Source organism: Poecilia reticulata, linkage group LG19, assembly GCF_000633615.1.
Source record: "Poecilia reticulata strain Guanapo linkage group LG19, Guppy_female_1.0+MT, whole genome shotgun sequence".
NCBI lineage: Eukaryota > Metazoa > Chordata > Actinopteri > Cyprinodontiformes > Poeciliidae > Poecilia > Poecilia reticulata.
Window position 1 is genome coordinate 20,886,724 of NC_024349.1, and position 13,976 is coordinate 20,900,699.

Consider the following 13,976-nt stretch of genomic DNA (forward strand, 5'->3'; position numbering starts at 1 on the left):
AAATGTAGTGGAAACATAGAGGGATAACAATAACCCTAGAAAGTACACCTTAAGGTTTCTTTTACTGTTATGTTGTGAAAGTGAGAGTTTGCTAGTCAGTTTTATCATAGATGCATTGGTCATGAAAATGATGTGGTGGACTSCAGTGGCTGGATACAGATGCCAACATTTATGTCGAGCCCAAACCAAAACAGAATCCGAGCCACGTGTCCTCCTTCATGTTAACTTGTTAGAYGTGTGCTGGTGATCTGGTTTGACCTCTTTCCTTTTAGTGAACCATTAAAAGCATGTAGTAAAAAGAAAATGTTGCAGCAGGACTACCCAGCTATGTCAGAAACCTTTCTSAGATCAGCATTGTCAACTCCAACACTCAGGAGCATTGATGCACCTACAAACATGTAAGATTGGTTTATTCTGGGCAAAAATGTGCAAACCGTTTTATGTGTAGTTTTGCGAATGGGATTCTATAGCAGCTCCAGGATTGTAGACCGTTCCTGTGTGTGTTAAAGGTATGCTACTTCTCTGTGTGAGCCTGCTGTCTCCGGGGCGGAGGAAGCTGTCGTGTTAAATGAAATTTCCTCAATCATTTCCTCTGACTTCGTAAGTGTGATTCTGTGAGTCCAAGCTTGGCGCGCATTTCCATCACAATACATAACAGAACAATGTGGCTCACAGGGTTACCGCACGAAGCCTGATGGTGTGATAGTGACAGCCTGTGTTGAAAATAGCCGTCTGTCATAAAAATTCGAAAAGATGTCACTTTGGAGGGCTGCTGGGCTCCACGCAGTGCTTCTGTGTTTTATGTTTCTCCTTTATCTGCCGCGTTATGTTTACTGGTTTTTGTTGCTGAAGCTTTTGAATGTCACTGCGGCGTTACATGCACGAAGCCGACGTTTCTATTTCGGTCTATTTTWTTTTTTTTTTAAGTACGACGGCCGCTGCCTATTATTATCTCTACTTGTTGGATTAAAAAGTAAAACGGTTTGAATTTTTGATGAGTTCACGGCTAAACCATGTGAGACAATTGCACTTTGCAGAAGCGCCTTGAGCTGTGTTGAGCTATCTGGAGACGATCAAAGGCTTTTCTGCTGTTAACACAAGTAAGAAGGAGCATCCCAATTATCTAAACGAGAGGATTTAAAAACACATATAATTATCTATGATTCAGGATTTGCTATTGGATCTGATTTAAAAATGATTCTTGGGTAAGAAAAAGTTTTAGATCAGGAGTTTAGTGACTTGGTCAAGACACAATTTTCTCAGGCTTGCCTGAACAGTGGAGTCTTACTGGCCGGTTAGTAGCCTAGTTATCAGGAGAAATAACACCCAGTGTTTTTAGTTTAAATAAAGGTGGCTCTCTCCATTAATTAAGAAGCTTATGCTATCTGAATTTTCAAATCATTTTATTCAAGGAAAAAAAATCTATCCAAACCAAGTTGTTGCCGCATTTTACTCGAGGTTATATMATCTAGACAATTTGAACCCGTCTAAAGCAGCTCATGAAATCCCCACTGAATGAGAGATGTGGCATTAAAAACCAGAGCTGTAACGTCCCCACWGCACTCACAATAACTAAGCAAATGAGTTTCTGTGGACTGGATCTGGCCACAAGCGGTCGGAACTGAAGGAAGGCGTTTCTCCGCCCCCACTTCTCCTAAAGCCCCGGGGAGAAAAGGTAGTTTAGAAATGGGGCTGCAATTTTTTTTTTCATTTTTTCTGGAAGATGTATTTATTTATTTTGGCCTGAGATGAATTCGAACCGGGTTTCCCTCGAAATGGATGTTGCTTATGCAATGTGAAGCTGCAGTGGCTGTGTGTTCCTCGGTGGTTAGCTGTGCCGTATAAAACACAGCGTCTCCCTTTCTCAGGCTGGTCAGCAAGTATTCCTGTTTCATTAATCTTCCAGCAGCTTCTTGCGCCGGCCGCTCTGCATATATATTATCGTTTTTAATAGGACCACATCGATTCAAGTGGTCGCTGTGTATGACTTACTCTTAAATAATACAATTTGCCTGTGTGTTCCAGGACAGGATGTAATAAATATTGCATACTGACCCTGCTTTATGTTTTTTTTTTTTTTTTGCTTCTCTAATGTATTTGCTGTTGGCTCTTCTTCTCTGGATGCTGTTTGATGTAAACAGGTTTGTTGGGTAGAGCTGAAGTCTAAGCAGGCTTCATTCATTGCCAATTCTCACTCTCCTCCTGTCTTCATGTCCACTGTCCTACTTTAGCAAAAATAAAGGGATATTTCACCTACTCAAAAAAAAAAAAAGTGGGACTTTGGTTCCATTTTTTTTTGTTTTAATAAAAAAAAAAATCTTAATTTTGCATCCATCTCAAATGGTAACTGGACTGAACTTATATTGTGTTTTTCCAATCATTTTGACCACAAACGCTCACACATTTATACACCAATACGCAGATCAATAGGCAATTTGGGGTTGAGTGCCTTGCCCAGGGGCACATCGGCATGTGGCAGGAGGAAGCTGGAATCGAACCTACTACCTTCCGATCACAAGTCGACTACAGAGCCTAAGGTTTATTGCTGTCAAAAAAAACAAAAAACATAGACCCTTGAAAGCCAACGTTTAAGACGACTTCAGTGGAATATCCCTTTAAATGCCTCTCCTTCACACCACTGTGTTTGCACTCTGACACCTGGAGCTCCTCCTGGACATTCAACAGATCTTTCACTGCTTTTTGTCATTGCAGGTACCCATCAGCACAGCTATAACCATGTGGCTCTAGGTAGCCCCACACGCACACCTAAGAATGGTAAGAACAAGTGACTGAAGTGACTTCTTGGCTCAGCTCTGTGTTTGAGAGGCGGCTCTTGGAAAAAGAMGGGCGGGGAAACCCGATGACGCGCTCCTCCCTTTCAGTTTCGCTCCTCATCCAAAAGTATTCATATCCCTTGGGGTTTTTCCAGCTTTTTGTCACAWTACAGTGGCAAGCTGCGACGTAYTTTATTGGGGTTTTATGAAGCAGACAAATGGGAAAACTGGTGCATAATAAGCAGTAGATCCCACCTGTGGGTCATTAAATCGCAGTATAAATGCAGCTGTGCAGTAAAGGCTTCAGAAATTTGCCGGAGAATATTGCAAACAGGATTATGAAGACCAAGGAACACAGCAGACAGGTCAGGCAGAAAGCAGGGCTTAGGTTATGAAGGAATTAGCCAASTTTTAAGACACCTACCTCTAGGAAACTTTAGAAAAATTTAACTTTACTGGGAAAACCAGAAAAAAAAAACATGGCCAGAGAAACCACCAGAAAGCTAAGAAAGTAACTCTGGAGKAGCAGCAGAAACCTACAGCTCAGGCGGGAGAATCAGTTGTCAGGACAATTGTTAGTCATACTTTGCACAGATTTAACCTATAGATCACATTTGTCAAACTCRAGACTCCGAGGGGCCCAATTCAACCCGCCATAAGGTTTTTGTGGCTCTCTGGACTCTAGAGAGTCACAAAAATACATAACTAGAACTTTCAAGATAACAATTATGTGTCTAGATATTTTGTCAGATAAAGTTCATGGAAGGCTGAAGGCTAATAAAATTGTTCCAGTATTTGAAGTTATTTTGGAAATATTGTCAATCATTGAGATGTATATAAGCCAACACTAACTCATTTAGTGTGGCCATGTTAAGATTAAAAAAAAAGTATCCAAGCATTTTAAAGCTTATGTGTGATTTCATAATTCATTTATTTWATTTTTGTAATGTTTTCTATGAGTATAAATCAGACTTTTTTGAATTGCTTGCACAAAAAAGTCTTTTCCCTTTTTTTCCGATTCGGTTCAATTTGGTTCTACAAAATATGACGACATGTTCAAGTCGAACGGAGTGCGACTACTTTTCCCAAAGCACTGTAAAAATAAAAAAGGAGGTTCTTTTTCCGTTGGAGACTGAACCTTGGGAGCGTCACAGTCTCCAGTTCTTCCGTCTTTCAAACAAAACGCAGCTGGCCGGGATTGGACTCGACGTTCCTTCCAGGTCGTCCCGTGGTGACGGGCTGTGAAGCAGCCTCACTGTAACTCGCTGTGATCCCAAGTAACAAAAGTTATCACCAAAACTCGATAGCGCCCAAGACAAACACCACAAATCCTTTTTTGTTATTGCTGATGTCATTCAGCTGTCAGGTCTAAATTGTTCTTGTGAGGGTTGCCGAGGCTGGTCCGGAGCTGCAGACTCCCACGTTTWMAGACGTAGCAGAAAAGCCCAGAACCAGCAGCAAAGAGTCACCGATCTGAATGCAAACCCCAGCCGTTTAGATTCGGTTTGTTTCATTTTCTTCTTATGCATTTCATTAAAAGTAGAAAACAAGAAAAAAAATATTTCAAGTATGCAGAAAACGCRTCTGACGTCTTGCAGTCGGAGCGGCTCTTTCCTTTTGTGGACATAATTGACCATATGGCGTAGACACACTCACCCAGATAAGCAAGCCACACACTGGGAACAAATGCCTGGAGATCTGTGGGAAACATGAAAAATCCATTTCAACAACATATCTAACACAGCCACTTTGATCACAGTCTGGCTAAAATCCTTTCGCATTTCAGCATGCAGTGCGTTTCCCAGATAAAACCCARTGTTCCGAGCCTCTCTGCGGCCCACTACTGACACAACCGGAGCACGCCGCTCTACATCACACGCACAAAATGGCAAATCGGGCACAGACTCCGGAACCGGAGCCTCCGGAGGCGAAGGCTGAATTAATCAGAATAATTGTTTGTGGGAGGATTTTCTGCACTGGTCATGCTGGATGTGGAGAAGGTTTGTGTGCGGTGTGTTTTCTGCCCCCTCTTGCCATCGACATGTTTCTGAAAACACTACTGTTGTTTTTGTTTTTTTTGTTGTTGTTTTTACTTGGGTTTGGTAGCTCACCGATCATTGAGACGTGGTAAGTCATACATACATATTTGATTTGATATAAGTGTTTCTTCACGCCATTTGATCACACATACTGTACATCCTCCACAAACCCACCCTCGCGTTTCTGTCCTTTCTTCCACATCGGCTGGTGTGTTTTGTTTTTTTCTTTCAGACCTGATTTAAGTAGATTTGAAAGCCYGTTTGATCCCGCTCCGACGGGAAACTYTCAGGGTTTTGCCATGTGGTTTCAAATACTGGGTTCAAACTATTATTAGATTTCACGTGATTGCAAATGCGCAACCCAAACCGAGGTTTTCAGTTCCAACTTAAATCCTTTTTACTGCCAACAAATTCTACGACTGAGTTTGTCATTTTTGTGGACAAAGTCACAACWGGTCAAAATACTACAGTTTCATACTTGTGCCAAAATCTAAGAAAAAACATAAAACTTGGCCAAAAAGGAACTGCTGTGACGACATTGACTATTGTTAGTTTCTGACTGTTTTGTTTTTCAGGATCAGAGATATTCCAAGTATTGAAACTTACCGCTAAAGTAAGAGAGCCAAAGTGGAAATAAATATATATTTATTCAAACCCAGTAACTTCACATAAACAATTTTAAAAAAGTCAAAAGATWATAATAACTAGATGGTTTACTCCTAACCTGAAAACCAACGCAAGGTAAACACTGCAGTAGCCAGGTTTGAAACTGATGTTCTCCGACAATCGGTTTGGTTAATAACTATTAACAAGTGCCAAAGGAAAATGTTAATAAAGTTGGTCATTTAGATCACATTGACTCTGGACACCTCCTTGTTAACCATCTTTAGCCAAACAGTCAATTACTGTTTTATCAATACCCGTGTGGTGAGGTGTGGTTTAATAGAACGATGGCTAAAGGAGTGAATTTTTGCACTATGTCTCTCAAACAGAAAGCCCTACACATAAACAGAAGGAAAAAAAAAGCAGTTTTTCTCCTAAAGATGAAACTGTATTAACAAAAATACCTCGACTTCCAATTTTCAAGAAACTCTTCATAGCTAGGCCAGTAACATTCAAGAAGTGACAGAAAACTAGTAGAAAAGAGCAAAGAAAACTCAATGGTCACTAACTAGTAAAAGGATTAGTGATAGTTACCATAACTATTACTGATAATGGTTAGTAATGGTGATATGAATGTGTCAGCAACCGAGTTTTATAACAAGTTAGCTTTAAAAATAAAAAAAAACAACAGTTGCTGCAATCGATGTTCAAACAATCATTTACTAAATTAGGAATAAATAATTCAGTAAATGATTATGGACAAATGATTGTTAATGTTCTGGTGACTAGTTATCACAGTGACTAACTGAATGGATTGATGCAACACTAATCGAATTAACATTTCTTGCAAGTTCAATGCACAAGCCAAATTTTTATATCATCAAGCTCATCACTCTTACTCACTCACTCAGTTTAAGCGCCATAAACAATATAATAATTTGTTATTTTTTATATATCCTGATCCAGTTTTATCTGCTTAGACTCCAGAATCTCAGGCAGCCAATTTCAGCCATCATCCAGGTTCCTGTCCACGGTTTTCATACTCAATTTTTTTTTGTTGACATTTTTATTGAATTTGTTGGCAGTAACGTATAATTTCAAGTTCTATGGTGCAAAGCTTTGTGTGAAATTGATATCTCCCAGAAGCCTGGGACTATTTGAGCCAGGTCTGTGTGGTTGTAGTGTCCGTCTTGATGAAGGGTTAAAACGTGTTTGCTCTATTGAACGCTAACAGCATGCCACATTCTGAGTCGGTTCTTCCTTGTTGATGCAGGATTGCCGAACTCTCCACTTACGAATCATTCACATCCTTCAGTCCCCATTCCCTGCAGCTTCCCGGGACCCCCAGCAGTTGTTCAACGCCCTTCTGCCCTACTTTGTCCAGCTTCCCGTCCAGTTTTCTCTCCTTCTTATACTATAGTCAACTTTTTTGTTTTTTTTTGTCCCTTTCAGATGGTCACATCTACATCTTTGCCGCATTTTAGCCTCATGCTCTCCATCTTGCAGAAATTTACTAAAGCCCCATCATTTTTTTTTATCTGTTCAACGGAGGCTGCTTTAGAGCCGCGCCCATGCTGCTGCTCTGCACTGACAGACTCAAGGCTCACAGGGGAAGTGAGATAGAGAAGCAGCCAGAGAGAAAATGAGAGAGAAGGGAATACTGGATGGACAAGAAAGAATTAAGAAGCGGAGAAAAGTGGGTGGCAGCATGGCGGGATAGATAAGATTGACAGAGTGAGGAAGACGGAGGTAAATGGGACAGACCCCGGATGCTTGCGCACATGCTTGCGTGCGAATGCGAGATAAAAGAAAAAGAAAAAGTAGAGTGAGAATAACAGAAGATTTAGGTCCTTGAGACATGCCTCTCGGCAGCAACCCACCCCGAATGTCTTCCTGAAACCATATCGCGTCGCTTCAACAACAGTCGGTCCGGGCATTGCTCCCCCGCCCGGTCCCAGATCACATCACAACGCTGTCATGAGCAGGGTCACTCTCCAGCACACAGCACCCGTTCCGTGTATTGTCCTGTTTTCTTCCACTCGTTTCCTTCTCAGAGCACCGTTTCCTCACGTCAAACCACCGCCTCACCTGTCGAGTCAGTCCCACAGCAAACGCTCGCTCAGTTATGTGATGTTTCCACCTATACTGCCCCCCACCCACCCCACTACCCCACTACCACCGACAGAAAGCTGGAGTTTTAGATGCGCAACCGTTTCTGAGAAGCAGGTACTGGGATGTTGAAGGTTTTTTAGTTTTTTTTTGACAGAAATAGAACTTCAAAGGCAAGAGATTTGTGAAAGAACACAACGATTGGAGCTCTTGCAAAGCTAACAGCCAGGAGAGTGTTTGGAGGTTTTGAAGATTCATTAAGTACAGCCAGCTGTAAAAAATGCTTTATTACTCATTTCTTCACACATTTCATTTCTATGCTGGCTTCCAAATCTATCAGTAACCCTCCAACTTCTTCACATTCTGAACCACAGGCTCCAGTGTATCTTTTTATGGGTTAGATCATTTTATGAGATGGACCAGCACAAAGTGGAGAATAAAAGTGGAAGGGGGATAGCAATGATTTTCATAACTCTACAAATAAATATCTTCAGTGTGGAGTATGTGCATGTTCAGCTTCGCTCAGTTGATACTTGACAGGAGTTTCTGTTGGGGTATCTGTTGCTAGCTTTGCACATCTACAGACTAAAACTGAGTAAATGCTCCAGCACAGTCTCAGTCTGATTGACAGGGAGTTTCTGTGAACAGACGTTCTAAATTAATGAAACAGATTCTTGGTTGGATTCATGTCTGAACACTGACTGTTGTTTTAAAGGTTTTTGTAGCACTAGTGGGATTTGTTCCACAGCAACAAAAAAGAGACGGGAAAGACATCCAGAAAATGTCCTGAGGTTGGGAACTGAACCAGGAACAACTGCAGGACGATTGTAGCCTCTGCATATGGTGTGCCTGCTTTACCACTGAGCCTTTGACTAGGCCATTTTAACACTTGATTACAGTAAGCAATTCTACTATGCTGGACAGGGAGGACAAGGCAGGTTTATTTTTATGGCACTGTTCGTGCACCTGGCATTTCAAAAGTCTTTAGATCTTTAGACCAACAGCAACATTTTACAGACAAACTGCCTTCACAGAACAGATAATATATATACAGGAGAACTCCATTTACGAAACGAATCTGATGACTTCTGTTTACACCTGACTTTATATAGGTGTATTAAAGTAAAGGGGTCTGAAAACAATTTTATTTGTAAAGAACTAAAAATACAGAATTCTCCCAATGTGAAAGACACTACTTTGTTGGTCCATCCCATAATACCCCAATGAAACACATTTCAATTGTTGGCTTTAATGTGAAAAAATGTCTTTTGTTAACTTAGTTTACCTGCACCAAAAAGAACGGATTCAACCACGAACTATTCCTCCATAAGACGATGTTCTCAGAGCACCTTTAGAAGCCCCAGGAAATATTTGTACAACTAAGACTTCAGCTCCGTCATCAGCCTACTCTTGTTTCCCTCCACTTCAGCAGGTGGTCGTCTGCGCTGATTGCCTGGGCTCTCGTCCGTGTTCGGTGTCTTTTGAAGGAGTTTGGGTTGGGAAGCCCATTATTTCTTCTTCTGTGTCTGTATATGTACGTATGTGTCTCCAGAGAACAATCGGATAAGCGGCATCCTGACCTCGCAGACGGAGCCATACGACCTGTCTTTCTCGCGCTCCTTCCAGAGCCTGTCACACCTGCCGCCCTCCTACGAGGCGGCCGTCAAGGCCGACCTAAGCCGGTTCTCATCCCTGAAGAAACTCAGTAGGTCCAAGTTCACTGCACTAATGCAAGAGAAGGATCCCGGTCCTGGTGCCTGCATGATAACCCCCCCCAAAAAATAGAAAGAAAAAACAAAACAAAAACAGAAATGCATCATCATGTGTGCTTCCATGACTCCTTACTGGAAGCGAGAAGAATGAGATTTTCCTGCTGTTTTGAGGTTATCTAGCAAAAGCACTCTTTCACATTACTCCAATTCGAGCAAATATAAAAGGGAATCAAGAGAGTTTCGAATCTAATTGAGGTATTCATTTCTCAGCTCTGATCCATCAGGAAATCAGTGAAGTCATCTCACAGACACCATGAGTCATTGATATTCGTTGCTTTTTCTCCTCTCCACTTAAAGACTGCAGCCACCTATTCTCTCACAGCAGAGAAGCACAGCATTAAGTGGAGCGTTGCGCCCGGCCTGACGCGGCTCGGTTTCATATTGATTTAGTGGCACTACACTGGATTTCTGCTGCGTAATGAGGTCTCCTCTCCTGATATTGTTTAAGGGAAACGCAAATATTCCTTGAGGCCTGCGTGATCTCACACTGCTGGCACGCGCTCAAAGTGAAGGATGACGATCTGCGGCTCCTCCGGTCAGGGTTCACTCCACACTGGCGCATGCGGCGGCTGCTGCCAGCAACCATTTCTGGCCAAAGTGTGAAATGGCTTTGCAGCACGCAGGACTAGTTGTTATCCCTTCATGTGAAGAATGCTTGGGAAAAAATTAAGACGACAGCTTTTGATGGGCATTAAATCAAAAACAAACAAATTCAATTGTCACAACAGAAGCCGACCACAGAGCTGGTGTACAAAGCAGTACAAATATCCCCAGGCTGTGTCCTTCAGTCTCGCTAACTTTCTTTCTGCTTCCAAAGCAAATTATTTGTTGCAGCAACACAGCCAAAAGGCTCTGTTGTTTCTTTTCGTCGCCTAACTACTGTGGGCATGCTGACGGATCATGCAGGATTGTGCGAGAGGGAAGATAGAGCAGCGGTTTCATTGTTGAGATAATAAAAGAGAATAATGCTTCTGCTTATTAATGCAAATTGCTATCAAACTGACGAAAAAAAGCATTTAGACTGTTGCCACGTAGGACAGTATACATCTCACGTTATTAATTCACTCCATGATAATATGGTTGATGAGCTTGCAATGCCCTGCCCAGATCGCACTGACTATTATGCTTGAGATAGGAACATCTTGTTTTTATTATCTCTCATAATGAATCGATTTGCAGCGAGCGGCCGCGGCTTGCCAAAGGGGATTTTGGCTGAATCAAATATGGACAGGTGGCATGAACACTTTTGCACTCATTACAGAAGAAGATGGCATCACACACAAAAGTCATTTAGGAGCTCTCCATAAATATTTCCGCTTGCGTTCATTCCTAATTTAGTACAGTGGCGGACCAGTTATTCACCGACATTCACGGACGCCGATTCCGTGTTGTTTTGACCAGACGTCTGGCCTGACTTTTGTATATGTGTGCCTATATATGTTTGTAATTCAGTGATGAGTCTTTATGCATGTGTTTGTGTTGTCTGGCATGACCTTGATTCCCTACAATTGATCATCTGCGAAAGTCTTCTTGTCACTTTGATCTGCCTCTAAATGCATGTTTTCTTGTCTGCTGACGTAAGTAAAGAGGCACCCACTCAGTAATATGAAACCTCTTGCAGCTCTCAAGGATGACCTGTTTTTGCCTGGGAACCAGTAGCATTCCAGCATGTGTGTATAAAGTGCCTGTATGTTTCCCTCCATGTCTGTGAAATGAGCATTCCTGTTTATAGATTTTCACATGACCTTTGAAAAGTTTTCCCCCTACACAGCCAGGGCTGACCGTAGCATTCCCGATGAAGCAAGGACATGTGGATGTTGTGTGCCTGGCATGTAATATGCAATTCCTCTACTTTCTATTCCCCTTCATGTGCTTGGAAAGGTGAAACACAGATGGGTCTGTCAACATCGCTCTCTGCCATGTGTGCAATGTTCTACACTTCCTCTTGATCCAATTTTTCCCTTCCCGTTTAAACATCTTCCTGTGTTTTCTTGTTCCTTCACATCCTGGATCTCTCTCTTCATCGCTCGCCTCCTTTTCTTTTCCTAATTATCATTTCCTCTGTAGCAGATAAAGAAGTTGATGACTACTACACCCGTAAGCGCCACCTGCCTGACCTGGCAGCAAGAGGCACTCTTCCTTTGCATGTTCTCAAAATGAGTCAAGAACAGGTGGGTGCACAAGGGTTAGATTTGCGTGAGCAGTCTTTAAAATGAGGTCATGTTCTCTGAAGCGTGAAGTATAAGTGCCGGCTGTAAGCCTCCAGACTTCAGTGTCTTCAAAGCTATATATGATCATCCACTAGATTCCAACTAAACTGCCTCAGATTGTGAGTAAACTTACCCCATCTTTGTTTTTGCTCTCCAGCATCGGGAACAGCAGCAGCAGCAACTCCAAAGCCAACCTCCACCTCCTGGTATCTCCCAGGCCCCTCCTCAGTCGCAGTCTTCACAGCAACAGTCGCAGCAAAGGCAGAGGCCTCGCCGTGTCCAGAGGGCCATGTCCCAGGACCGCGTTCTGGTCCCACAAAGTGGTCCCCACCAGGACTACAACATGTCTTCTGAGGGCATGTCTCCCTACGGTGGCCGAATCCTCTCAGATGAGCAGCTTCTGTCTGCTGAACGTCTTCGTTCCCAGGAGCGTCTTCTGCCGCAGGACCGTCACACCTCACAAGATCGCCTGTACTCCAAGGACCGCCTGTACTCCAAGGACCGACTCTTGTCCCAGGAGCACTTGTATTCGAAAGACCGCCATTACTCTCAAGAGCGCCTCTATTCGCAGGACCGCTTGTACTCGCAAGACCGCCTCCTGTCCCAAGATCCTCTTCTGTCGCCGGACAAGCTGATGATGTCCTTGAAGCGTGGCATGGTCAGCAGCATTTCTGGTGGCTTCTATGGCAGTGACAAGTCAATTTCCCGCGCCATTTCACACACTGACGTGTTCACACCGACCACTCCGCTCATGGATCGCTACAAGATGACCAAAATGCACTCTCATCCCAGTGCCTCGAACAATGGTGGTAGTGGCGGTGGCGGCAGCGGGGCACCGGGGACRGGGGTGGCCGTGCATTCCAACACGTTAGCCATGAACCAGACAGCAAATAAAAGGCAAGTGTTTGCCTCCAGACGAACTCACACTGTGGAGCAGCTCCACTATATCCCACAGCACCACCAGCAGCAGCAGCAGCAACAACAGCCACAGCACTACCGCACAGGCAGCAAGACTGAAGTGACTGTGTAACAGCAACCCAAACCTAAACTGTGCTAGAAGAACCACTGCTGTACCAGGCGGTGGGCTCGATTGCAGAACATGGTTTCACTTGCCACCTTGTAGAGTAGGAAGTAGTGACTACATTTTCCTTAACTGAAGATTCCAGGACCAAGATCATCCACTAGCTTACTGTGAGACCGGAACAAAGAACTACACTGTACACTGCATAAACATGCCCAGCAAGATTTAAAGCCAGATTGGGTTGTGGAAGGGGTGAGGTTGGGCATTGTCAAGTTAACCTGCCTGAAACAACTTCCAGTTTTTGGGATAATCCTATTTGTCCACAGTCTTAACGGCCTGCATCTGTGTTTGTTTTAGTGGAAAACACTGATTGTGTCTGTTTAAGCCTTTATCAGTCCCCTTTGTCCCAACAATCTGTGACCTTTTCTGGCAAATCTTAAGGGCTTTGCATGGTTATAGACAAAAAGTGATTCCTCTGTGACTTCTGTTGTGCAAAGCAGCACCATCACAGGCGATGAACAAGAGGGAGCCTGTAGTATCTTTATAAATATATAAATAAATAAAATAAAGGAATAAAAAGAATATTTTTACGCCCCATCTAACTCATAGCTCTAGAGAATCTCAAGAGAGAAACTGAAATGGATGTTATCTGCACTCGTATTTGGTGCCTCTGACAGATGTTCCATTTCTGAATATCAAGTGGTTTTGTGGGTTACAAAGCACAATCAATAGAAAATATTCAGTTTTGGTTTATCTTTGACTTTGAATAGTGATGGCTAGTTTGTTTTGTTCTTAAAACAATGGCAATCTTGTTCTTTTTTTTCTTGTTTTGTTTTTCATTTTTTGCTTCCAGTAGATAATTGTAAATAAGCTATCCTAGAAGCAGTATTATGGACAGGTCTGTACTGGATGAACTTTGTATTAGACTGTCTGTTTTAAATAGATTCTAAACAACTATAACTCATCACTGTTTTGTGAGTTCAAGATAGAAACCCACTTAACCAAGTATCTGAAAGGATAATTATCGTGTTTCTTTGCAAACGTGCTTGGACGAGAAGTGAATGAATGTGCTGCTAACAAATGTACCACATTCATGTTTGGATGTAGACTGTACTCCACTGACATTGGAAGACTGAAATTTCTCGGGTATGGAGTCCAAGGCTTGTCAAAGTAGGGTCAAATAAATCATCCATATTTTTCTAAACATGCAACATGGCTCGGTGAGGTCTTTGTGTCATTTGTTTTTCCTTCATTAGAAGTTTTCCTGCTCACCTAGAACACGCTGATTACATTTCATGAGTTCTCCAGGCGAGTTGTGAAAATTAAATATAGGTAGCCTTTGTGGTGAAATTTAATCCCAGCAAGGGGCGGGGGGTCTTTCACCATGTACCTTCAATTTTATCATCATAAACATATTCATCACTGGAACAACACTGACTGCATATATA

General features: G+C 42.6%; 1 protein-coding gene across 13 annotated transcripts in view; it reads left to right on the top strand.

Annotated features, from left to right (window-relative positions):
- The window catches only part of LOC103481912 (shisa family member 6), a 94,987-nt gene extending 81,248 nt beyond the window's left edge, over nt 1-13,739 (top strand). For 2 of the 13 annotated variants that reach the window (XM_008437717.2, XM_017310832.1), the window contains 5 exons: nt 2,713-2,775; nt 4,881-4,901; nt 9,078-9,230; nt 11,365-11,468; nt 11,665-13,739. In XM_008437717.2, the coding sequence (XP_008435939.1) occupies nt 2,713-2,775; nt 4,881-4,901; nt 9,078-9,230; nt 11,365-11,468; nt 11,665-12,537 (1,214 nt within the window). In that variant the 3' untranslated portion in view covers nt 12,538-13,739. The remainder of the gene's footprint in view (nt 1-2,712; nt 2,776-4,880; nt 4,902-9,077; nt 9,231-11,364; nt 11,469-11,664) is intronic. The other 11 variants (XM_017310831.1, XM_017310833.1, XM_017310836.1 and 8 more) reach the window with 8 other exon arrangements.
- The last annotated feature ends 237 nt before the right edge of the window (nt 13,740-13,976 follow it).